Source organism: Mesoplodon mirus (assembly GCF_964341445.2).
Source record: "Mesoplodon mirus genome assembly, chromosome: 5".
NCBI classification, from domain to species: Eukaryota; Metazoa; Chordata; class Mammalia; order Artiodactyla; family Ziphiidae; genus Mesoplodon; species Mesoplodon mirus.
In genome coordinates, this window is record NC_138980.1 from 135,904,759 (window position 1) to 135,932,663 (window position 27,905).

Genomic DNA, 27,905 nt, shown 5'->3' on the forward strand with positions numbered 1-27,905 from the left:
AATAAAGAATTTTCCTGGTCTGAATGCCAGCAGCACCCCATGCTCCTACAGCCCCAGTCATTAAATGTTTACTTGCTATATTCTAAAACTAAGAATTTTTAACTGATTAAATTGTATAGTAGCCCAAATATGAACTGACCAACAGATATAAAAACACACAGCTCCTCAAGCCTCTCAATATTTTGTTTTACAATATACTACCCACCTATTCCATGATTTTTTAAAATATATTCACACTAAATAATTAATAGGCAATTTTAACACATACTAGTAGTATATGTATTATATCCATCTGTATTCTGAGAATATGAAAAAAAGTTATAGAAAGGTCTCACATAAAAATTAAAACACACACACACATTCATATCAAAACATATTTTAAGTCCATGAGTTATGCTAAGTTCTTAAGTGAGTAAAATAATTTTCCCAAATCTATTGTAAGTTACTGTTATAAACGCAGATGCACAATTAGGTAGATACAAAGTGAGCAGATTACCATTGTGTACTCACCTTGGTGAGCATTTGCACCCTGAGGCAGAGCATTGGTTAAGTTAGGTAATTCACTGCCATGATTTCCATCTTCCCATGGACAGACATCAACACCATTCCACTTTTTCAACTGTTTTAGCCAGCTGGCCTTCTGCTCCAACTTGCAGTGGGGATTTAAAACTATACACATCCACAGAGCACCTAATTTAAAGGGAGAGAGGAAAGCAAATTTTTAAAAAGTTTACAAGTGTCCAATCCTAATAGCTAATGATAAACCCTTTCAAAATGGACCCAAGTCTGCAGCTGTATAATGCAATTCTCCCTCGTCCAAGCAACAAATCTCACACAGAGGTTAATGTAAAGAGCCCAAATTTGAACCAAAGAATCCAAACACTGTTACATATAAAGATGAAAGATATTTCAGATGGTAATTGTAATCACATTCCTACTTGTGGGCAAAAGTCAATAAAGAATACAACCTTAAGGATCAATTTGTTACTTTAATTTACAAGCAGATTTTATTCATGGATGCTGCAACAAACCACTCTAAATGGTTCTTCTGTGCAAAAATTAAATTTACTTTTAAGAGTATCTTTTTAAAATAAAATCATAAAGGCATAACAATGGACACAAATAAACTATTTCCCAGTCTCCTTATAAGCATTTCAAACTTTATTATGCTCGTTAATTAGTATGCATATCCATATATCAACAGATCTTTTAAAAATAAAATTTACTTAAACATGCTTCCCTAAATGATTTAACTAGGAATTAACCTTTATATAAATGAAATTACTAAATTTATGTCTTTTTGTGAATGAAATCACTAAACATTTATCAAAAGTTCACTTGCTTTAAAATGAAAAGACAACCTGTGGACTTGAAGAAAATATTTCAAGACAATGCGACTGACGAGGGCTTAATTTCCAAAATACACAAATATCTCATACAGCTCAATATCAAAAAAAAAAAAACACAAAAAACAAACCAATCAAAAAAGGGTCAGAAGACCTAAATAGACATTTCTGCAAAGAAAACATACAGATGGCCAACAGGCACATGAAGAGATGCTCAATGTCGCTAATCATCAGAGAAATGCAAATTAAAACTACAATGAAGTATCACCTCACATTGGTCAGAATGCCCATCATCAAAGTCTACAAATAGTAAATGCTGGAGAAGGTGTGGAGAAAAGGGAACCCTCCTACACTGTTAGTGAGAATGTAAATTGGTACAGCCACATATGGAAAACAGTATGGAGGTTCCTTAAAAAACTAAAAATAGAGTTACCATATGATACAGCAATCCCACTCCGGGGCATATATCTGGAAAATATGACAACTCAGATTCAAAAAGATACATGCACCCCAATGTTCATAGCAGCACTATTTACAATGGCCAAGACATGGAAGCAACCTAAGTGTCCACCAACGGATGAGTGGATAAAGATGTGGTATGTACATACATACAAACATACACACACAATGGAATATTAGTCAGCCATAAAAAAGAATGAAATGATGCCATTTGCAGCAACAAGGATGGACCTAGAGTTTATCATACTAAGTGAAGTAAAGTCAGACAGAGAAGGACACAATGTTATATGATATCACATTTGGGATCTATAAGTAGTACAAATGAACTTATTTACAAAACAAACAGATTCACAGACATAGAAAACTTATGATTACCAAAGGGAAAAGGGAGGGAGGGATAAATTAGGAATATGGGACTAACAGATACACACTACCATATATAAAATAAACAACATGGATTTACTGTATAGCACAGGGAACTACAGTCAGTATCTTGTAAACAACTTTAATAGAAAAGAATCAAATATGTATATATATTTTTTGATTCTATATATATATATAACCAAATCACTTTGCTGTACACCTGAAACTTACACAATATTTTAAATCAACTATACTTCAATTAAAAAGTTCACCTGTTTTTCAAAGGAAAAGCCCTAATGAATTTAGAAGGTATATAACTCATAATTTGAAAAATTAAGGTACTGATAAAATGTATCATTCCTTTCTACATTTTTCAAAAAGATAGCTAATTCAAGCAACTATTTCACAAGTTTTAGAAGTTCAAGTTTGGGAAGTCCCTGGTGGTCCAGTGGTCAGGACTCCATGCTTCCACTGCAGGGGGTATGGGTAAGATCCTGCAAGCTTTGCCATGTGGCCAAAAAAAAAGTTTTTACTTTATCAATTTCAAAACAAGACAGATACCAGTACTTCAAAGTCATTCACAACACTTCTTCTTTGAAAAGGTTTGTATGTGTATCTGTGTTTATTTTAATCAGTTGTGTTAACCAAGTGAATAATACAGGTAAGAATGGTCTGTTTATGTTTTGTTTGTCCAAAAGAGATGCTTTTCATTCTTCCACATTTAAAATTAGCAAGCTTCTTCAATTAGAGACTCTGTTATTTTAAATATCAAATAATGTTTACCAACAGAAAATAAACACAGCCACAACCTAAGCCACAGATATTTATAATTCACATTTCTATATTTTAAAATGCCAGTCAGAAACAAAAATGTGATAGATAAAGATGGAGCAAAGCCCACTATGGCTTATCTCTCCCCATAATTACAATTAAAAACTGGACAAAATACAAAAAGCAGCAATCTGAGGACTCTGAAAAGTAAACAACAGCAAGCGGTTTGTGGAAATAAAACTTGAAGAAATTTAAGTCATATGGGGGTGACTTCCTGTTACTTTTCCCCCCTCTTTTCTCTCCTGGCTTGCACATAAGATTAGCCCCATTTGGGGAACTATGTAGAAGGCATATAGAGCAACAACTTGAGAGAAACCTCATCTACCTGGTGAGAGGATTGGGAAAAGGGAACCCCCTGCCACTCAGAAGCTAGAGAGGGAGATCCCTGGATATTCTGTACAAAAATAGGCATAAATACTGGTCATACCTCACGTGCATGAGACTGCCCCAACGCAGCACAGACAAGGTTTTGAAAACTTTACTGACATCACCCAAAGAAGGTAAAACAGAACTCAAAGTCTGAATATATCCTATTGAATGTATGCTTTAAAAAAACAAAAATTTCTCCGGAGGATTATAATAGGACCTAGACTCTTACAATTCAGTATTTAAAATGTTCAGGATCCAAAATTACTTGGCTTACAAAGAAAAGGGAAATGTGATCAATTCTCAAGGGAAAAAACAATGAACCAGATGTTAGAATTATCAATCAGAGACTTTATGCAACTGTTATAACTATGTTCCACCAGATGAAGATAAACACTATTGACAGAAATGAATATGAACTACAAAAAAAGAACTAAATAGAAATGTTAGAATTGAAAAAACAATATCTGAAATAAAAAATTCACTAGATAGGATTAATAGTAGAATGGATATGACAGAGGTGAAAGTTAGTAAATTTGAAGATAGAAATGATCTCATCTGAAGAAGAGAGAGAAACAATCAGAAGAAAATGAACAGAGCCTTAAGACAGGTGGGAAAATATCAAAAGTAACATTTGTATCATTGGAGATCCAAAGAAGATGAGAAATAGATACAGAAAAACTCAAAAGAAATAATTACTGAAAACTTCCCAAAATTGAAGATACGAATTTACAGATCAAAGAAGCTGAGCTAACCAAAAAATCCATGCCCAGTGATAATCAAATCACTGAAAACCGAAAAGAAAACAATATTGAAAACAGAGAAAAATGAAATGCCGTATAAAGAAGAATGACTCAAATAATTATTCTTGTCAGAAATTATACAGGACAGAAGACAGTGGAGCAATGTCTTTAAAGTGTTAAAAGAAATGGAAATATCAACCCAGAGTTGGCAAAATATCATTCATGAATGATGGTGAAATGAAGGCTTTCTCAGATCAGGAAAAACTAACACATGTATTGTTCAAGAGACCTGATGCTAAACACTGCTGACAGAAATGAATATGAACTATAAAAAAAGAACTAAATAGAAATGTTAGAATTGAAAAAACAATATCTGAAATAAAAAAATTCACTAGATAGAATTAATAGTAGAATGGATATGACAGAGGTAAAAGTCAGTAAACCTGAAGAGAAATAATACCAGAGGGAAACTTGGAACTATATGAATAAAGGAAGAGGAACAGAAATAATAAATACCTAAGTAAATGTCATGGACTACTTTTGTCCTTCTAAGTTCTTTAAGATAAGTATGACTACTGAAAGCAAAAACGTGAACATTGTCTTATGGTATTTTAAACATATGTAGATGTAATACACATGAAAACTTTACTAGCATAAAGGAGGGAGAGTAAAGGGACCTATATGGTTGTTAGATTCTACATTCTTTTTTAAGTGGCAAAGTATAAACTCAAAGTAGACTGTTTAAGGTTAGGTATATTTCTTGTAATACTGAAACCATTAAAAAAAACACAAGGAGATACAAACAAAAAGGACAATAGATAAATTAAAATGAAATACTAAAAAAAAGTTTTAAAATAATCCAAAGAAGGAGAAAAGAAGGCAGGAGGGAGGGAACAAAGGAACAAAAACAGAGAGGATAAATAGGAAACAAATGATTAAATGGTAGACTTACACTGAACTACATCAATAATTATAGCAAATGTAAATCATCTAAACATACCAATTAAAAGAGATGGTGAAATCAGGTTGAAAAACAAGACCCAACTCTATGCTATGTACTAGAAACCCTCTTCAAATATAATGACATAGATAAATTAAATGGAAAAGGATGGAAAAAGATACACCATGCAAACACTTTCAAAACAAAGTTGGAGTGGCCATATTATTATCAGACAAAGTAGACTTTGGAACAAGAAATGCTACACCAGATAAAGTGAAACATAACATGATAAAAGGGTTAGTTCTACAAAAAACATAACAATCCTAAATGAGGATGCTGCACCTAACATTAAGACTTCAAAATATATGAAGCAAAAAGTGACAGAGCTGAAAAGAGAAACACACAAATCCACAGTTACATTTGGAGATCTCAATACTTCTCTCTCAATAACTAACAGAACAAGCTGACAGAAAATTAGCAAGGATAAAGAATATCTAAAACAATACTATCAACCAACTTAATCTAACTAACATTCATAGAACACTCCACTTAGCATTAGTAGAAAAACAAAACAAAACAAAATCTTATACTTTCTAAAATGCACAAAGAACATTTACCAAGGTAGTCCATATTCTGGGCCATAAAGCAAACTTTGACAAATATTAAGGAAGTGAAATCATACAAAGTATATTCTCTAATGTAATAGAATTAAATTAGAAATAAGTAACAGGATGATATTTGGAAAATCCCCAAATATCTGGGAATTAAACAACACAATTCCAAATAACTCATGAGTAAAAGAAGTCACAAAAGAAAACAGAAAATATTTTGTTCTGAATGAAAATGCAAATAAAATATATCAAAACTTGGGGGCTTCCCTGGTGGCGCAGTGGTTGAGAGTCCGCCTGCTGATGCAGGAGACGCGGGTTCGTGCCCCAGTCCGGGAAGATCCCACGTGCCGCGGAGCAGCTAGGCCCGTGAGCCATGGCCACTGAGCCTGCGCGTCCGGAGCCTGTGCTCCGCAACGGGAGAGGCCACAACAGTGAGAGGCCCGCGTACCACAAAAAAAAAAAAAAAAAAACAAAAAAAAAACTTGTGATCTACAGCTAAAAAGAGTTTAGAAATTTATAGTATTAAATGCTTGTATTGGAAAAGAAGGAAAGATTCAAATCAATAATCTAAATATCCACCTTAAGAAACTAGAAAAAGAATGAGAAATCAAAGCCAAAGCAAGCAGAAAGAAGGAAATAACAGATCAGAAATCAATTAAATGGAAAACCACCACCTAAGTTTTTTTTAATGAAACCAAAAGCTAGTTCTTTTTTTTTTTTTTGCGGTACGTGAGCCTCTCACTGCCCTGGCCTCTCCCATTGTGGAGCACAGGCTCCGGACGCGCAGGCCCAGCAGCCATGGCTCACGGGCCCAGCAGCTCCGCGGCATGTGGGATCCTCCCGGACCGGGGCACAAACCCATGTCCCCTGCATCGGCAGGTGGACTCTCAACCACTGCACCACCAGGGAAGTCCAAGCTAGTTCTTTAAAAAGATTAATAAAGCTATAATCAGTCTGACCAAAAAAAGAAAGGAGAAACTATGAGTATCAGGAATAAAAAAGGGCACATCATTATAGATCCTAGGGGCATTAAAAGGCTCATAAAGGAATACTATGAACAACTTATTCCCATAAATTCTACAGCTTAGATGAAATGGACAAATTCCTTGAAAAACCACAAACTACCACAGTTCTCTCAAGAAGAAATAATAACCTGAATAGCTTTAAATTTATCAAAGAAATTAAATCTGCAGTTAAAAACTCTAACAATGCACGTCCAGATGTTTCCCTGGAAAATTCTACCAAACAGTAAAGAAAGAAAGAACACCAATTCCATACAATACCTTCCAGAAAAAAGAAGAAAGGGAAGGTTTTCAACTTATTTTATGAGGCCAGCATTACCCTGATAGCAAAACCAGTCAAAAAACATTACAAGTAAATATAATTACATGTCAAAGTAAAACACCACAACAAAATATTAGTAAATCTAATTAAAAAATACATAAATAAAGAAAACACACCACAACTAAATAGGGTTTATCCCAGGAATGCAAGGCCAGTTCAACATTAAAAATTAGTGTAACTCACTATATAGCAGACTAAGGAAGAAGAACCTATGACCATTTCAACAGATGCAGAAAAAGCAACTGACAAAATTCAACATCCCTTCATAATAAATAAAAGTCTCAGCAAACTAGGAACAGAAGATAACTTACCTGATAAAGGTCATCTGCAAAAAAAAACCACCTACAGTTAATATGATAATGGAAAAAGACTGAATGTTTTTCCTCTAAGATAAAAACAAGGCAAAGATGTCTGCTCTACCACTCCTATTCAACATCACACTGGAAGTTCTAGCCAGGCCAATAAAGCAAGAAACGGAGATTAATGACATAGATTTAAAAGGAAAAAATAAAATAGCCTCTATTTGTAGACAACTAACCTACAAAAAAGGTTAAGTAAGTTTAGCAAGGTCATATGATACAAGTTCAAAGCAAGAAACCAACTGTATATCTATGTGCTAAAATTGAACAATTACAGATCAAAATTTACCCCCCAAAAGCACCAATTATAATACTATCAAAAAACATGAAATACTTAAGTTATAAATCTAACAAAACATGTATGGAGTCTCTATGCTAAAAACTACAAAACACTGATAAGAGAAATCAAAGACAATCTTAAAAAGCAGACTGGAAACCTCAATACCATTAAGATATCAATTCTCCCCAAATTGATCTATATATTCAACATAACCCTACTCAAAACCCTAGCAGGCACTGGTGTACATACTGACAAAAATATAGAATGGCCAAACAATTTTAAAGAAGGAAAAAGTTGTAAGGTTCCCCAGCACCTAATCTTGAGACTTTGTATAAAGTTAAGAGTAATCAAGACAGTGTATGATTGTGAAAGAACAGGTATATACACCACTGTATAGATTAGGGAGCTCAGACCTACATAGATATGGTCAATTCAAGGTTCAAAGCCATTCAATGTAGAAAAGATAAATCTTTTCAAAAACTAGTGCTACTACAATTGGATATTCATATAAAATGAACTTAAATCTATAACACACAGTTTATTAAAAATTAACTCAGCTAACTTATTAAAAACTAACTCAAAATGGATCACAGACCTAGATATAAAACGTAAAACCATAAAACTTCTGGAAAACATCTTTGTGACCTTGGGCTAGGCAGAGATAATCTGAGATACAATATCAAAAGCATAATCCATAAAAGATAAAATTTATCAAGTGAACTTCATCAACATTAATATCTTTTGTGCTGCAAAAAAAACAATATAAAGAGAATGAAAAGACAAGCCACAGATTGGGAGAAAATATGTGCAAATCATACATCTGACAAAGAACTTGTATCTAGAATATGTAAAATCCTCCCAAAACTCATCAAGAAAACGAATAACCCTATTACAAATGGGCAAAAAATGTGGAAAAGACACTTCACTCAAGAAGATATACAGATGGCAAACTGCTGATGAAAACATGCTGAACATCATTAATCATTATGAAAATGAAAATGGAAACTGTTTGCAAATGACATGATACTATACGTAAAAAATCCTAAGGACACCACCAGAAAACTACTAGAGCTTATCAATGATTTCAGAAAAGTTGCAGGATACAAAATTAATATACAGAAATCTGTTGCATCTCTATACACTAACAATGAACTATCAGAAAGAGAAATTAAGGAAATAATCTCATTTACCATCACATCAAAAAGAATAAAATACCTAGGAATAAACCTACCTAAAGAGGTAAAAGACCTGTAGTTGGAAAAACTGTAAGATGCTAATGAAAGTAAATGAAGATGACACAAGCAGATGGAAAAATACACCGTGTTCTTGGATTGGAAGAATTAATATTGTTGAAATGACCATATTACCGAAGGCAATCTACAGATTCAACGCATTCCCTATCACAATACCAATGGCATTTGTATGGAAACACAAAAGACCCCAAATAGCCAACACAACCTTGAGAAAGAACAGAGCTAGAGGAATCACACTCCCTGACTTCAGACTATTCTACAAAGCTACAGTAATAAAAATAGCATGGTACTGGTACAAAAACCAGACACATAGATTAATGGCACAGAATATAGAGTCCAGACATAAACCCATGCACTTATGGTCAATCACTCTGCAACAAAGAATATACAGTGGAGAAAAGACGGTCTCTCCAATAAGTGGTGCTTGGAAACTAGACAGCTACATGTAAAAGAATTAAATTAGAACATTCTCTAACACCAGACGCAAAAATAAACTCAAAATGGATTAAAGACCTAAATGTAAGACCGGAAACCATGAAACTCCTAGAGGAAAATATGGGCAGAACACTCCTTGACATAAATCATAGCAATATTTTTTGGGATCTGTCTCCTAAAGCAAAGGAAATAAAAGGAAAAATAAACAAATGGGACTTAATTAAACTGCAAAGCTTTTTGCACAGCAAAGGAAACCACTGACAAAAGGAGAAGAAAATCAAAATAACAAACAACCCAATTAAAAACTGGGCAGAAGAACTGAATAGGCATTTTTCCAAAGGCATGCAGATAGCCAACAAGGCATATGAAAAGATGCTCAATAGTACTAATCATCAGAGAAATGCAAATCAAAACTACAATGAGATATCATCTCACACCTGTCAGAGGGGCTATCTTCGAAAAGAACACAAATAACAAATGTGGCGAGGATGTAGAGAAAGGGAAACCCTCATACACTGTTGCTGGTAATATAAATTGGTGCAGCCACTATGGAAAATAGTATGCAGGTTTCTCAAAAAAACTAAAAATAGAACGACCATATGATCCATCAGTTCTACTCCTGGGTATACATCTGAAAAAAACAAAAACACTAATTCAAAAAGACACATGCACCCCAATGTTCACAGCAGCATTATTTACAACCGCCAAGGTATGGAAGCAACTTAAGTGTCCATGAACAGAAGAATGGATAAAGATGTAGTGTATATACACAGAATGGAATACTACTCAGCCATAAAAAAAGAATGAAATAATCCCATTTGCAGTAACATGGATGGACTTGGAGGGTATCATGTCAAGTGAAATAAGTCAGACAGAGAAAGACAAATATTGTATGATATCACTTATATGTGGACTCTAAAAAATATAACAAACTAATGAATATAATAAAAAAAGCACACTTACAGATACAGAGAACAAACTAGTAGTTACCAGTGGGGAGAGGGAAGGGGGAAGGGGCAATATAGGAATAGGGGAGTAAAAGGTACAAACTATTATGACAAAAACAAGCTACAAGGATATATTGTACAACACAGGGAATATAGCCAATATTTTATAAATAACTATAAATGGACTATCTATAACCTTTAAAAATTGTGAATCACTATATTGAATACCTATAACTTATATAATATTGTACATCAACTATACTTCAATTTAAGAAAAACCATATGAGATACCACTACACACCTATTATAAGGGTTAAAATTAGAAAAAGAAATTTAAAACCTGAAAATACTGCTGGCAATCAGAATGCTCATAATTGCTGCTGCGAGTGCAAAATGATATAGCTACCTTGGAATATGGTTCAGCAGTTTCTCATGAAGTTAAACATTTACCTTATGACCCAACAATCCTACCTCTTGGGATTTGCCCAAGAGAAATGAAAACTTAGGTTCACATAAAAACTTTACAAGAATGTTTATAGCAGTTTTATTCGTAAATGCAAAAGACATCCAACCTGAATGTCCTTCAACTGGTGAATGGATGAACAAACTTGGTGCATTCATATAATAGACTACTACCTAGCAACAAGAAACAGACCACTGAAATACACATAATACCGCAAATGCATTATACTAAGTGAAGGAAGCCAGAATCAAAAGGGTATATATGTGTACACACACACTTTATTATTCCATTTATGTGACATTTTGGAAAAGGCAAAACTAAATGGACTGAGAATAGACTACCAATGCTAGGGACAGGGAGTACGTGATGAATTGATTATAAAGGGACTGTGTGAGGGAATTTTTGGAGGCGATATAACCATTCCATATCTTCATTGATCATATGACTCTATGCCTTTGTCTAAACTCAAAATTATACACTAAAAATGTCAGGTGTATGTATTTTTATAGTTAAGTATTTATGGTATGTATTTTACACTATAGTTAGGAATTTTATTGTATGTAACAAAGTAAATTTTTAAAAATTGCTAATTAATATATGGATCAAACAATTTTATCTACTGGTATTCCAAAGACCTAAGTATGAGTGCTCTCTCTGCAGGATTTATCTACAAGCCAATGGACATCACACAAATCACCATCCTATTAATCGTATGCGTTTCCCATGCCAAGAACCAGGAAAAACAGCTTCAAATGAAACATGACCACACACTGTCACAAAGCAAGAGACAAATCAAAATGGTGTCTAAAGAACCTGTAAGTGGCAGCCTTTCCTACTGAATCCCATTGGAAAATGGGATACAACTTTACCAGGCTTTAGATTTTGGACTGATGGACAACATAACAACACAAAATAAGTTACATGGTAATAATTAAATTAAATCTAATGAATGCTACAGATTGGATCAAAAATTGGCATTTCTATTTATAAGGCTACACTGAAGTCATTTTCCAAATCATCAAATTATCTTTCTAAAAAATAAAATTATAATATTCAACAGGTAATGCTTCAGAATTAAGAATCTTTTGTGTTTTTCTTCCAAGATGTTTTTGTCTTATAATTCTACTACTCTTAGATACTTTAACAGATAAAACTAAAATCAAAAAGTTGCTCTGAAAGATGTGCTGTGAGACTAGAAATTTCATTATCAGGTTGTTAGTGTAGTATCAAAGTTCTGTGTAAAAGGGCAACCAAGTAAATTAATATGGACAAATAATATGTAAATGTCTATCCAAAATAAGTTTATTTATTTTCTATGTGTCTATTTTATAATTCAGAATTCTGTATTTCAGTCCACCTGTGTGAACTATAATTTATTTTGGAAATCAGCTTTAAAGCACCACCATGTCAACTAAAAGCTAAGATAGAACTAACTTCAACCTAAATGTCCATCAACAGAGGAATGGATAAAGAAGATGTGGTATATATATACAATGGAATATTACTCAGCCATAAAAAGGAACTGAGCTGGGTCATTTGTAGAGACATGGATAGACCTAGAGATGGTCATACAGAGTGAAGTAAGTCAGAAAGAGAAAAACAAATATTGTGTATTAATGCATATATGTGGAATCTGAAAACACTGGTATAGACAATCTTACTTACAAAGCAGAAACAGAGACACAGACATAGAGAATAAACCTATGGATACCAAGGGGGAAAGTGGGGGGATGAATTGGGAGATGGGGATTGACATATATACACTACTGATACTATGTATAAAATAGATAACTAATGAGAACCTACTGTATAGCACTGGGAACTCTACTCAGTGCTCTGTGGCAACCTAAATGAGATGGAAATCCAAAAAAGAGGAAACACATGTATACATATAGCTGATTCACTTTGCTGTATGGTATAAACTAACAGAGTATTATAAAGCAACTATACTCCAATAAAAAAATTTTTTAAGTGTAGAAATTATATATCCTAACATATATATATGTATCTCAAATCCATTGTTTTTCACATTCAATTTCTTTTTCTTTTTACACAAAGTTTAAAAAATAGAATTAAAAACCAAATTTATACTAAGCACTAGTTCTTTTGAAGTAACTCAAAGATAAAATTAGGAAAATACTAACCAATGTATACAATGCTGAAGGACTGACTGACTTGCATTTGAAGAAGCTGACAAGGTGATAATGATCCAGTAAGCTTCACTTTCACTTGGTGAAAACTCAGAGCTTATAGAAGCCAGCACAATACTGACAAAACCATATAATTCTACTTTTTAAAAAAGTTCTTTTGATGAAATAAATATAGGAACACCAATTACAACTTTAATTAAATAATCATTATTATCACTAATAGTCACCATTCCTTGGGTGCCTATCATGTGCTATAGGCACTATACTTAGGGCTTTACAAACATTTTTTTCATTAACTCATTACAATAATCCTCCATGATCAGAAATAATACATCCACTTTAAAGATGAGAAAACTAAAATGCAAACAGATTACAAGATCTTAAAAACAAGATCCTAAATATTCTTGCAAACTTTAAACAGTGATTTCTATGATTCAAGGAAAAAATAAAGCTATAAAACTAGATTTTCACGCTTACATTTCTCTAATTAGAAGATTTCCATTACAGAATGAGAAAACATTTTTTAAAGCCAAGCCTTTATTAATTTAAGCCAGTAATGTTTTTTTATTGCTCACCTCCCTAAAGAGAGGTTTCATCTTGAAAGGATGTTCTTAATGTTAAATTCAAGTTCAGAGCTATAATAGATATGGTCTTTTATATGAACAGTCACCACTACAAAAGCTGTAATTAGCCTTAATAACCAAGTTAACCAAATTGAGTAAGTCATCCTCCAAATTTTATTAATTTGGAGTTCCACTGTGAGCATTTATCTCCTTCCCCTCCAACACACTCCTGCAACATTTGTAGCTTTAAAAATAAAGCTCTTTGAGGATTAAACACTTCATTCTGCTGTCCCTCAGAAATACAAACCCTTTTGAAAGGTCTCAACCAAAAATAGGACACGGCACTCAGTGAAAACTTAGCATTTCCAGCACCTAGCAGATGACCTGGCATCTAGAGAGTATTACTGGTTCTTTTACAAGACACTTAATTATTTGCTATGAAGTACAATGAAAATAAATTCAATACTTTTAAATTGCTTTCCTAGCTTCAATGCCTCAAAGTATATAAAGGCAATTATCAAATCACCAGTGTGTGCATCATTTGGTTTCTGAATTATCCATGGCACATTTCAGCTCTAGTCTAGCTTTTTCTCTACCACCCAGCATGATTTTACTCTCCTTTCCACTACTCCACCTAATCTGCACTCAGTGATTTCAGCAAAAAGATGTGCTGTAATCTACAAGTCAAAGTAAAGCAAAACAAGGAAGGCAACTCCCGTGGGATGAAGGAAAACAAAGCCTTTTTTTTTTTTTTTTTTTTGCACAAGGTGATGGTTCCAATCCACTCAGAGGTCTTAAAATCTGTTCGCATCCTATACCTGACCCAGATAGGCAAATTAACATGGACAGAATCACACGGAGACAGAAGACAAATCATCACAAAAGCCTTTTTAGTTTTTAAATATTTTTATTTATTTTTTTATAACGTATGGATTCAATATATTTATAGATTATGTTCCACTAAAAGTTATTACAAAATAATGTCTATATTTCCCTGTGTTGTACAATAGATCCTTGTTTTTTTATTTTCTACATAGAGGTATTGGATTAAGAAAAACAAACTACTATCTTTCCCAGACCCCTTCACTCTCCCCACTGGTAACTGCTGATTTGTTCTCTTTGAGTCTATTGCTATTTTGTTATATGCATTTCTTTCTCGCATTTCTTAGATTCCATGTACAAAAAGCCTTTTTAGTCGCTTCTGTATTCTACTGGTCACACTGCCAATGGACAAGCACCCACACTCCCAACAAATGTAGGTAACAAGAATTAATGAATTCTAAATGTCCTGAAGGCCAGTCTTGTCCATCAAACATTTCGATGTACAAATCACCACCATTGTGACCCACATACCCAGTGTTTTACATTTCCAACTAGAAGAAACGTTTGATCCACAAACTGATCTGGAAAGGACAAGATATGGATTACCAGCTGCAAGACCTTGGGCAAGGCCACTTAGTCTCTCTGTGGTGGCAGTCCCTGATTTAAACAATAGAGATAATAATTCCTACCTACCTTGTAGGGCTGTTTACACTTAAGTAAGATAATACGTGCAGAAATGTTCTGAAAACTGCAGAGTTCCACCCAGCACCAAAAGGTGCACTCCAGCAAACCCCGGTGTAGAAGACTTTGATGTTGAGGAAATTGAGACTCGAAAGGTGAAAACAACATTGAAGGACTCAGCTTGTGATTCTCTGAATACCGTTATAAATATTTCTACATTTAATAAAATAAAACAATTAAGAGAACATATTAAACAAAAAAATATCAGTGACATTAAACACTTAGGCTAGTAATAATGGGTTCTTGTGCAATTAATTTCCACTTGCTCTATGTTTTTAGCTAGAAACATCTTTTAGTGTCTTCTTTTCCCTTGGTTTCAAAGACAGGCTTTTAAATGTGTTTTATTTTCCAGTAGGCCTCCCAGGCCCCACCCAAGGCCCACAGTCACTTAGAGGTCTGAGATGCTTTGGGTAATTTTATCCTTACCTACTCGAATGGAGGAGGCATTTCTCAAACTCATCCCCAACCCTACAGGGTTATATAACTTCTTCTCTGCCCATGGTAACCTCATGCCAAAGGATGGATAAAGAGCAGTGCTGAAGCCTGTTCAGACTCTTCCTTCCTCAGCCTCCCTTCCCCTCCCCCTCCCCCCTCAGAATCTCGGCCGAAACATCTAGTCTACCATTCACTCTCCGTCCCTTTTTAGTGTCAAGGGTTCCAGCCTTCTACAGGAACTCAAAATTGAAACTTACTGGAACCCAAATTCTTATTTTTGGAGGGGAAAAACCTGGAAGTCAAACCAGGTGAAATTTGGTATAAAGAGATTATGAAGGTGAGGAAAAATTACTTTAAAAATATTAGAAATGGCGATGTAGAATACTCTAGGACTGTTTTACACTACTTCCTAGTAATACAGATTCAACTTTGACAAACATCTTAGTCCACCATAAGGGATAAAGTTAACTGAAATAAGAGAACTTCGTTTTTACACATTATTCTATTCGACACTGCTAGAGACTTGCAAGATAACCATTAGAAACCGCATGAAGTATTGTCAGATGTATAACCACTGTTCTGGTTACCTATTACTATGTAAAAGAACTACCCTAAACTTACTGGCTTAATATAACAATGTATCATTGTATCTCATAATTCTGTAGGTCAGAGATTCTCTCCTCCTTACCTTTCCCCTGCCCTAACATATCCTCTCTACGTAGACAGTGTGAGCTTTCTCATAACATGGAAGGCTCAGAATAGCCAGACTTTTTACATGAAAACTCAGGGCCCTAGGACAGAACCTTCTAAGAGACAGGAAGTAGACACTGCCAGTCACTTTTAAGGCTTGGGCCCAGAAACTGGCCGAAACATCTACTGTCATATTTTGTTGGTCAAACATCTATAAAAACGAGAGAACACAGACCCCACATCTCAATGAAAGAGTAGCGAAGGATCTGTGGCCACTGTAATCTATCACTGTTACTGGGAAATAATGTAACTCAGCTAGATTACAAAATGGAAAATGAAGGTATTTACCAATGGGTATGAGAATGTTGTTACTTAAAATTATCAAATCCAAACAAACCACTCAACATATGAAAAGAGCTGCGAGTCAAGCAAAAAACAAAAAAAGCCATTATGAAAACAGCATAAAAGGTATGCCAACACACAGTTAAGTGCTGATTTGTATGTTAATTTCTATCCCTTCAAGGAAAATCCTAACAATATCATGTTACCCATGTTAGATTTCTAAATAGAGTCTACATTTAAAGTTTTAAAATGTTTGTCTTTAGGGTACAAAGATCGCTCCATCTAGTTCAGCTAACATATTTCTGAAAGTGAATGGCATCTTTACTTATCCACTTGCTGCCATTTATTGAATATACTTCACACAAAACCTATGTGAAATACTTTACATACATTATCACATTTCACCCTCAAAGAAAGACTCACTTTACAAATAAGGAAACTGAGGTTCAGGGACAAGTAGAAATGTTGTACTGCTATTAAAGATGGCAGCCAGGATTTGTTACCAAGGCCCATGATCCCCCCCTGCCCCCAAACTAACACACTTTTTTTTTTTTTTTGCGGTACGCGGGCCTTTCACTGTTGTGGCCTCTCCCATTGTGGAGCACAGGCTCCGGACGCGCAGGCTCAGCGGCCATGGCTCACGGGCCCAGCTGTTCCGCGGCATGTGGGATCCTCCCGGACCGGGGCACGAACCCATGTCCTCTGCATCGGCAGGCGAACTCTCAACCACTGCGCCACCAGGGAAGCCCCAAACTAACACTCTTAAACACTATGGTGTTTAGCCTTCTGCCTAGATACGTGGTCAAAAAGTACCTCTGTAAGTGAGGCTTCCTATGTGCAGTTAGCATATATGAATTCTCAGATCAATGATTTTAGTCTTTTGACAGAATCACTGATTCGCTCACTCATATTTCAGCAGTATAATACAAATGGTATATTATTGTTGAAAATTATGAAGTACCCTAAAAGTACAGCTAATAAACCCTGTACTTTATTTAACCACCTACTCATATACTTAGAACATGTTGCATATATATTAATGGAATCATATCCAACAAAAACCTACCACAGGTCCATCTAAAAAGATCTAATGAAACAAATGAAAACTCTGTATTTTTCAGGACTGACAGGCATAGCAAATAAGTAATTTCACTGCAGATTAAAACAGCAGATAAACAATCAAAAGCTCAACTTACAATTCAGGATTGATTATTCAAGTCAGAAGAAATCTGTTTTCTCTGAAAATATGATGATGTACTAATATGAGGTCTCTTAAGATTGGAGTCACATCAGCATTTCTGGGATAATGCACTTGTGTGTGACTGAGTGTGCTCTTTGCCTGCTGGGTGTATTGCTGGGTGGAGCATTATGATTTGTGACTGAATAAATCAGCTGGCCATTCTCTATCTCTTGCTATTCCCCATAATCAATATAACTTGTTTTTAAAGTTCTTTCTACTTCACGAGTTCTTGTGTGTGTGTGTGTGTGTGTGTGTGTGTGTGTGTGTGTGTGGTACGCGGGCCTCTCACTGTTGTGGCCTCTCCCGTTGCGGAGCACAGGCTCCGGACGCGCAGGCTCAGCGGCCATGGCTCACAGGCCCAGCCGCTCCGCGGCATGTGGGATCTTCCCGGACCGGGCACGAACCCGTGTCCCCTGCATGGGCAGGCGGACTCTCAACCACTGCGCCACCAAGGAAGCCCCATGAGTTTTTGTTAATATGCAAATCAATTCAGTAATTAATATAAAAGCTAGACATTTTTTATAAAAGACACTTTGGAATTCTTTATAAATGTGCTCCTCTCCCTAGTTTCCAGAAGATACGAGGTGTATAATGCTACTGGAGTCAGCACAGGGGCAGTGGCAGTGGGAAGTGGGGGACGAAGGGGCAGGGCAACAAATACCGCCTTCTCTAAAGGTGAGAAGAAGAAAGGCCAGTGACTCCCTTTTCCTCTGTCTCAAAGGTGGAAAATGAAGACTTTCACATGGAAAATTTAATTCTACTTTTTAATATCATGTTTATTCTTATGAAATAGTAGTAGGCAAAGTACAAAACAATCACTTTTGGTACTTCCCAGGGTTCCATAGTTATAAAACAATTCATAATATTTATAGTATTTATTTTCATTCTCAGAGGCTATTATATAAGAGGCTAGAATTTCATGCATGATCCAGTTAACTAATTATACTTATTTAGAGGCCATGAAATGCCTAATTGCAGTCACAAATAGAAGATCACTGGCAGAATTAGTTGTGCTAGCAAAACTGTAGTCACAAAATTTCTTGGGTCAGACCACACAAAAATTGCAACCCTAATTATAGTATCGTTCTCAGTATAATTCAGTCTTAATATGTTAGTAACCCATGTTTGGAAAATACGTTTAACTGGTAAAAACATTCTCTTTACTTTAAATTTGGTATGCTAGTTCCTAATTCACTAAAATACTTCTGGGGAAATTTCAAAATAAAGCCTCAGGGACACTGTAAAGAGAGAGTTTTTGAGATTACTTAGATCAAGCAGGGCTGAACCCTCAGCAAAACGGCATACAACTGGTTATCATCTACCCAGGCTCTGAGAAAAGATGGAAGTAGAATAACCATCTTTTTGTGGTCAAGAAAGAAAATAAACCACAGATATTCCAAAACAGCTAACTGGTATCCTGGATAATGTTCCTTTCAGGCAAACCTGTGGCCCTCATCTAATTAATATGCAGCCTTTCCATCCCATTTGACTTGTCAGTGCTACCGGGTCAACATGCACAGCTCATCAAAAACACGCTGACCTCATGAGGAACCTGGTTCTATAGGAAATGACCAGAGCCAGCTCCTCCACCACTCACCACCCTTCTCCTTTTTGAGGGAGGGAGGAAAGGAAAGCCAGGAAAGGTAGAAAGAAGAGAAAAAGGCACAATGACCAGTGGCGTCTTAGTTTGAGATACAAGAGGGCAGTCAAGAGTGAGGAGAAGGAATGTGGTAACCTGTAAGAACACTTCCCGCGTGCTCTGCACTGGCTGCTTAACTGAACTGTCTTCGTAAACAGTGCCACGATTCATCCAACAGTCATGACTCCAAGTCTATATAAATCTAGTTCTGAAAATACTCTTTAGGCCTTCAGGGTGCCTCTCTCCTATAAGCTTCCCATTGGGCCCACTTTCCCAGCATAGACAAAGGACTTCCGGGATGAGAAAGAAAGTGTTGAATATTATCTACATTATCTTATCTTAGGCCTCAAAAATCCTCATTATGGCTTTTTTACAGATAAGGAAACTGGGGTTCTATCTAAGATAAGGAACTTGTCCAGGGTTACACAGTTAGTGAATATGAGGCTCAGAATCCATACTTAAAGAGCGTCTGGCTCCAAGAACCCTGTTCTTTATATTCTAGTTGTAGGCTCTAAACACTGAAACCATCCTGTTTAAGACAGAACTTATCTCAACTTGCCCCTTTGAAAAAACATGCCTGGTTAAGTGTGGTAAAGAATTACTTTTGAATATATATTACAAATTGATACAGAATTGTGACTTACAGTATAAATATATTAGATCTAACCTCAAAACTTTCTGAAACACATCCTACGTTATATAACCTCACTTCTTCTGTTGTCTTACTTGGGCTGCTTTTTATTTTTCACGTATTCTGTTTTCTAACTAGATTATAAGCTCCCCAATGGCAGTGCCTACCATAGGGCACTATAAGCAGTAGGTTCTTATTAATCTGCCTGCTGCACTGGTAAGGCACTCTACTGTCCACCGTATTTACAGGTAAGTGCTTCCCTGATCTACCGGTACAACAACCTTCCTTTCACTTTTACCATGGAGAACTAATTTAGGACAACAGATAATCAGGAGCCCTACCAAAAATAATCGAATTTACCAATGGTTATGATTATAGAATACTGATGACAGGTAAACACTTCAGCTACAGTTGTGTAACAACCCCAAGGAAATGGGTTTATAGTATTCTGTCATATTGGAACTGCAATTTTACTCATTAAAAACAATTTCTTAATACACTGACTTTTCTATAGAGTTCAGAAAGAATCTGTGATGGGTACTGAATTTCTTGAAGAACAGAATGTTTCATTTTGCTCTAATTCATTCTATTACTGAATTAAACTTTGATGTATTGGTCTTGACAAGTGCTTCATGCTGATTGTATTGTGTATGATAGTATAATCACTTCCCTTGCATTTCCCACTGGCTAGCTGATTAATGCAATAGATTACCTGCAGCACTGATGGCAAGGGGGAATCACTGCCCTTCCATACCCTAAACTGTGTTTATATTTCAGTGTGCATCTGTGTGTGCGCACGTGTGTTCCTCAGTACACAGACATCCGTGAAGATTCACTTGTACATGGGCAGGAAGATAGGAAAAACCAGAAGGGTAGGAAAGGAAAACTGAGGACACAGTGAAGATCAATGCCTTTCCATCACTGTTTTCAGTATACCAAAAAAGCTTACTTCTTAATGCTTCCAGATAGGTGTCTAGCATTACACTTCAATTATTCATTCACTTTTTATTCACAAGTATTTACTGAGCACCAACTCTATGCCAGGCATGTTTTTCTTCTCACCTTTACTGGAAAACTAACTTTTAAAAAATGAATCACTTTCAGTGTTCCATTAGTAGACAAGAAGGAAAAAAGTAGGGTGAGATTATTAAATGGACACTAATACAGGGACGAACAAGGATGGCCATGAAATTAGTTTAAATGCCCCAATAAAGACAGCAACTGACAAGAAGACTATTAATATTAACCACAGAGAGTAGTGTAATGGTTTCCAAACAAACAAAAAATCTCTCAGATTATTTGGTCTATACAGGATCCTAATTGTCTAGCAAAGAGCAGTTTCTGGGTATGACCAATATGTATGGTGAATAGGTTGCTGGATATATTAATCAAATCTTTAAATGTGTGTGTGTTGGGGGCAGACGGGGTGGGGGAGAGGTGAATTAAGACTTCTGTGCTCTTGGCAGCATTTTGAAAGCATTCCTCCTAACAGAATTTTCTCCCCGTTCCCAGCTTATATTTGACCCAAGTGTCCTGTTTAGGCTCCTCCCATAGAACCCCCTCAGCCCTTGCTCATCCACAAAGGAAGACTGTGGCTTCCAATCTAAGCCATTTCAAGATTGTTTATTGCTTAAGCCTGATTCCTAATTTATGAATGATTCTCTCTCCTCCAGGTTTGCTGAAGCAAATTCTTAAATTTACTAACTTACCCAAAAAGGGGCTGGGAAGCACACCCTGAGGTCAACAAGGCTCAGCTGGTCATAGCTCAAAATCACAGAGATTTGGATTTCCACTGCAAAGGTTATCGCTGCTCATAGTATTGAGGGAGCGAGCCACATTTTGCATAACCATTACTACCACTACTCCTGGCAATTCATCTCTAGATCAGAGCCGGAGAAAATAGCCCTAAGATCAGTCTAACTCATCAGTCTAAGATCTACTGACTCATTCAGGCAATTTAATGTCAGATGGCACCTGTACTTTACATAGAGTCCTATCCTTATTTCAATTTGGAATTTTGAACCTGAGCACTAAAAACAATGTTACGAAGTTATCAGACAAGCTTACGGCAGCCTCACGAAGATTCACCTACCGCAAATCATTTGCCAGCCTGCCTTCCACGTAAAATATATAAGGGAAAGTTATTTACATAAATAAAAAAGTCATTCTCAGGTATACCCTTAAGATGAGTGGCTGTTTAAAAACCTACTGAAGATAGTCACTGCCAAGCACGTATTTTAAATCTCAGAAGCCTTTGTCCTAGAGAAATCTTAGTGGAAAGCCTAGTGTGTAAAGAGGCAGGAGGCGCTCTACCGGCAGGAGAAGGCCCCACCCCAGGGGGGCTCTGCGAGGCAGGGTCTGAACTCCCCATCTGAGTGACAACCATTATTCCTTTCCTTGGGTTCTCCCCTGACCTCATTAGCCCACCTACGCTTAAATGAACCATGACAACATTTGCAAAGCACCTTGCTAGGTGCCAGCACATGCAGAGAACAGCCTAAGTGGCTGCTGCAGTCCTCCCTTGGCTTCCCCTTCTTTCATTCTAGCTCCTGGCACCCTTGACTCCCCGTGAAGCCCCTGGGAATCGCAGATGGCTTACAATGAGGCTTCTCAGACCTCGTTAGTGTTTGTATGCTGCCACTTCAGGGTAAGAAATGGTGAAAGGAAATGATCCCCCGCCTGTCTTTCTTCGTTTTGACTCCCTCACTCCTCCTATGCTCTACCACGATGGGATGCTCTAGAGATCCACATTCTAAGAAGGAGACTCCCCCAGCCAGATCTCCCTTTGGTGGCAGTTTCTTGAGGGCAAGTGCAATACTAACTTTTAAGAAGTGAGAAAAGTAAGGAGAGAACTTTTCTGAAATTGTGGTGAGGAAGAAAAGAACACATTATACCAATGCTCTGACATTCCTATTAGCCACGAATGTGAGAACAAAATCTACCACTGATGGACTCATGTTATAAATAGAAAGGCAGCATAAAAGAGAGTAACTGGAATTTATTCTTGGTACAAACAATGGTACCAGCACACTACGTGTATAATATAGAACGCTAAAGTGTATTACATCTTAACTCCCAGTCAAATCTCCGTGGTCTATATTTAGAAGAGTTTTATGAAAACACACAAGGGGGTTGATCCCCAAGTGTTGTTAAAATTATTCAATTGTACACCCAAATAATTTCGACAGTGAATATCCTTAAGAGTCTCCAATTGGCTAAATAGGATCAAATCGTCTGTAAAGATCTCTTTTAATCCCAAGCATCTACTATTTTCTATTAATATGTATTTTTAATTTTTCTCTTTATTTTCACTATTTCTCATACAGGGTATTGAACGGATAATTAAGGCCTAGCAGCTGCAGTCAAGAGAAGGATGGTTGATAGTACTACACAGGAAGTATTTATCGTAGATTTGCCCACCATATAGAAACATGCATTCTCTCTTTTGGTTAACTTCTGACCCAAACTAGAAATTACTCTGCCGACTTAAAGCAGCAGAGAATAAACCCCTCTTCCCATCCCCACAGCAGAACAGAACCCAGAGCCCTCTGACCCAAGAACACAGAGGTCTCAGTTTTAAGAGACAAACAGCAGTAGGACCACACAACAGAGAAAGAAACCAGGCCCCAGTAATGAGGACCCAGCAGCAGATAGACATTCTGAGAACAGTGCTGGAGGGAAGCAAAGCCTCCTGAGCAATACAATTGACAAAGCCTCTGTATTTAGAGGGAGCTCCGAATAATGAGGGGAAAAACAGAGGCTGAGACAGGAGCATACAACCCCATCCCAGAGCAGGATGGCCTAGCCCATGTGCAGGAGGGGCTCTGCAGAGCCTACAGACCACAGGAGGTAAACACAGGCCAGGACAAAGACAGTGACCTAAGGGTTTTCAGTGGCTCCATAACAGAAGGGACTAGAAAATGAGACCAAAACTTCAATATACAGATACTACAGTATGTAGTATCTGTATATTATGATACACTTATTACATAATACAGTTCTCAATCAATAGCATATATTTGGCTACTCTACATTAGTGTGTTTTTTTCAGAGCCTGAAGTTAGAGAGCCCCTGTGAACACAGATGGGCAACTAGATTAGGTAAGCTCTGCTGACAACTGCAATCAGGACTGTGGGACCATGGGGCGGGTGGACCCAGGGCAGGACGGGCAGCTTTTGCAGGATTCACTGCCATCTAGGTGAGCTTGACTTTGTCCCTGTTCTCCTCTGAGGAGAGAGACTGCCAGGAAGAGAGGCATATTAGTCTTTTAAAATAAGTTGAGGATGGTATCTAGTTTTAGTGGTTAAGTCTTTGAAGTCACTGACACATAGGATCAAATTCCTGCTCTGCTGCTGTGTGACCTTAGGCAAGTTATCTGGCCTCCTTGTACCTCAGTTTTCTTGGCTATAAAACTGGGGCTCATAACTACCTATCTCACAGGGTTGTTTTAAGAATTAAATAAAATAACGCATGCCTTAAGTGCTTAGCATAGTGCCTGATAAATAATTGTTGGCACCTGCATTATGTTTAGTAGCTGGACCAAAATGGAAAATAAAGCAAAAATCTAGATCCTGTAATGTCTACTCTCTCTCCTCCTCCTCCTCCTCCCCCTGAAGTTAAGTAACAATGAAGAATAACAAGGTTGGACTGAAAATCTTAAAGACAACATTTTGGATAACGAGTTTGAACCTTTTCACCATCCCCCACTGAGTTCTCCCTGTCTTCATTCATGTTATTCCTTCTTTCTGTAGTATTCTCACTACTTCTCCCCTACAACTCACCTCCACGAACATTCCTGTAAAACCATGTTAAGTTCAGTCTACTTATTCACTAATATGTGAATAAATTACTCTATCAAAGTGCGCTGCAGTTCATTCAAGCCTGTTCTGATTTCTCCTTTCTCCTGATGATTGTATCTCTACTCCCGCCATACTCCCGGTACCATCGTCAATGGTAAAATCAAATATTTAATACATCTATTCTCCTTGACATAGCAAGTGCTTAATACATACTGATCAGGAAACCACAACAGGACTTCTGGAAAGAAGCGTTAACAGGAAGGCATAGAAATGGTGTAAGTGGTTAAGCTATATTCTCCTTGCACCCAGGGAAGACAAACGGGTAGGTGACAAGCACTCCCTGATATGTGGCTCATTAGGATTACATACTACATTTACAGCTACATGGAAGTTTCCAAGTCTGTACTGACATCTTTTTGCTGCAAGGGGGCTCTGGGAATTGCTGTTTTCTCCACTGCACTAGCAAAGACGTATCAACTTATATGGCAAACTACACTGGAATGCTTTCCAGTTCTCAATGAGAAGCAGTCACTCCTTAGCCTATTCACTAGCCACCATCAACTTCAAAATGTGGAAAGCCTGAGTTTGAATTTACCACAGAAAACTAAGTAAGGGGCTCCAAACAGTGGGGGGAATTACTAAGCCTTTTGCTTTTGGAGACGTAAGACGGCATATCCCAGAAATTTCTCCACAGTTACCTCCAAAGCAGAGCCTTTATAATCTTAGTTCTGGCTGTGCACAAAGGCCCTCCTGTTACTTAGAGTACCATTTTGAATGTGTGACTTAAGCATATGTTTTCTTCCTTATTCAAGAATAATGTGGGTGGGTGCAAAAGAGGCCAATACTTGTATCTGCAGTGATAGCTGGGACAGGGTTCTAGGTCCATGGAGTAGGTAATTTTTAGTACTTTGCAATATCTGTGGTCCCAGTGGGTGGGCTAAGTTCTCTATTGCTGAATGTAGATTTATCCTGATTCCAAGTCCCCTGAATCTTTATACTCACTCTATCTATCCAGCACCCTACCAAGGAATATTATATCTATTGCCTAATAAGGAAATGCAAACTAGAAAGAAACATCTAACTATGGCTATTTCTGCTCACACACAGTGAGGTACCTGTATCAAAAGCTTTGAAAAGAACTGAGATACCACCTTGTTCTTGTGAACTGAGTGAGCACAGCTCAGAGCAGTAAGGCTCTTGCAATGGCAGCCCAGCCTCTCCCAAAGAAGCAAGGTTACATGCTAGAGAGCAAAACACATGACTCAGAGAGAAAGTGTTTAAAATTTGGGTGGGGGGGGGGAGAAACATATTATGCAATACATATTATGAAAATGAAAATTTAAGAATTTTTCCCTGTGCTAAAACTGTAATTAAATCTTATTTAACTGTTTCCTCTAATGACATCCATTTTAATTAGGTTTTAATAGACTGGCAGCCACAACCTATAGTTTTATGAAGCAAAATAAAATTACAGTCTTGGAAGACATTTAAGGAAAGAGAACCATCAACACAGATGAGAGGTTACAATATATCCCCTCATCCCTAAAGACCCCCACGGTAATTAAATGTGCTGAACAGACAGCCATTAGGGCTAACAGTAGGTGTGCTCACCAATCTGCACTGGGCTTGAAATAACCCTTGAGATCCAAGGGTTATTTCTGTGATCCGTATACCAGAAAATCTGCATGGAGTAAAGAACACAACTGAAAAAGTATGTACTCTATAGCTCTACCAAAGATGTGTAGCCACTGCCAAATATGCAGCCTCTACTGTTGCAATGGGCTGTCTTAAGATTTTAATATATACATGTTCTTATAGCTGATCATGATACAACAACACTCATCTTCAGAAGACTGCCATATGTTTGGGAAAATGAACATTATGTAGAGAAAGTAAAATTAATATATGAAAAACTGATTCACATTCAAGATAAATGTATCTGTAAATGAGATGCACTAAACAGGATCTTAATAGTATGCATCTGTATCTATTTCACACTACATTATGAAAATCAGGGAGTAAATCAGAAAAATTAACTCAGACCAAATGAATATCATAGGCATTTATTTTAGAAAAGAACTGAGCATAATCATTCCTTTGTTAGCCAGAGGATGGGGCAAAGAAATTGGGCCTTTTGTTATCTCAAATAAGTATGTGTATCTTTATTTGAAAGAAAGAAAGAGTTAAATGAATATATTTTATTTTTAAAACTAATTTTGAAACATTGGTACTTAAATTTTAATAAATCACATATACTCAAAAAGTTGTAAATCTTGGGGAGGGGGATATCTGATCCTATGAAAAAATACAATTTTGTAATCTGGCTGACAATCTGATGCCTCTACATCTCTCTGCCAAGAAGCAGTTACTTGGCTAAGATACTCTTACTAGTACACTTTCATCAGATTAAGGTTTTCATGCCAGGAATTTTTTTTTCTCCTGGGGTACTGGCCATTGCCAGAAATGGACCTATCGAATCTACTGGTGCTAAGGAGTTAAGCATCTGAGATTTAATTTAACAGTTTCAGCTTTATTAAGCTGTCACAGAGCGGCCCTACTTTGATAACAGTAGCTGCTCCAATTATGGCTTGGTTTAGGGTTGACAAGTATAATGATTCATTCGTGGCACATGAGAAGCAATAAAAGGTTGTTTTGCATTACAGCTTTAAAAATGTGGGCACTTTTTTCATTTAATTTGTCACTTAGCTTTTGCTAAGAGGACATTTAAATTGCAGTAAAAGGCAAATGGGGCTTTTAGTTTAAATGTAATCCCCATATTTAAATGATCTGTAATGGTGCAGTGTTGGAGTGGGAACACTACTGTCTCACAGTGGGTCCTGATGGTGACATGTGACATTTGTATTCAGGTCCTGTATTATCCATGTGGCTAAAGGGCTTCCAATTTCATTTCACAGCCAGAAGCCTGCAGAAAACACCAATTAACTTGCAGATCCCATTTGCCGACAAAACTCAGCCTCTTCTCAATGTCTGGCATCTGGCAGTGCTCAGCATTTAATTCCAAAGCAGAGCCTTGAAGCAATGTGAGCCCTGTACAGGGGCACGAAGTCAAATTCCCCCATTTTCTTAAGAAGCAAAATTCTTTCCTTTTGAAG

At 36.7% G+C, this 27,905-nt stretch overlaps 1 protein-coding gene across 1 annotated transcript in view; it reads right to left on the minus strand.

Moving 5' to 3' along the window:
• The window catches only part of ZSWIM6 (zinc finger SWIM-type containing 6), a 211,996-nt gene that overhangs the window by 23,972 nt on the left and 160,119 nt on the right, over nucleotides 1–27,905 (minus strand). The window contains exon 5 of the mRNA XM_082622336.1: nucleotides 511–690. Within this exon, the coding sequence (XP_082478462.1) occupies nucleotides 511–690 (180 nt within the window). The remainder of the gene's footprint in view (nucleotides 1–510; nucleotides 691–27,905) is intronic.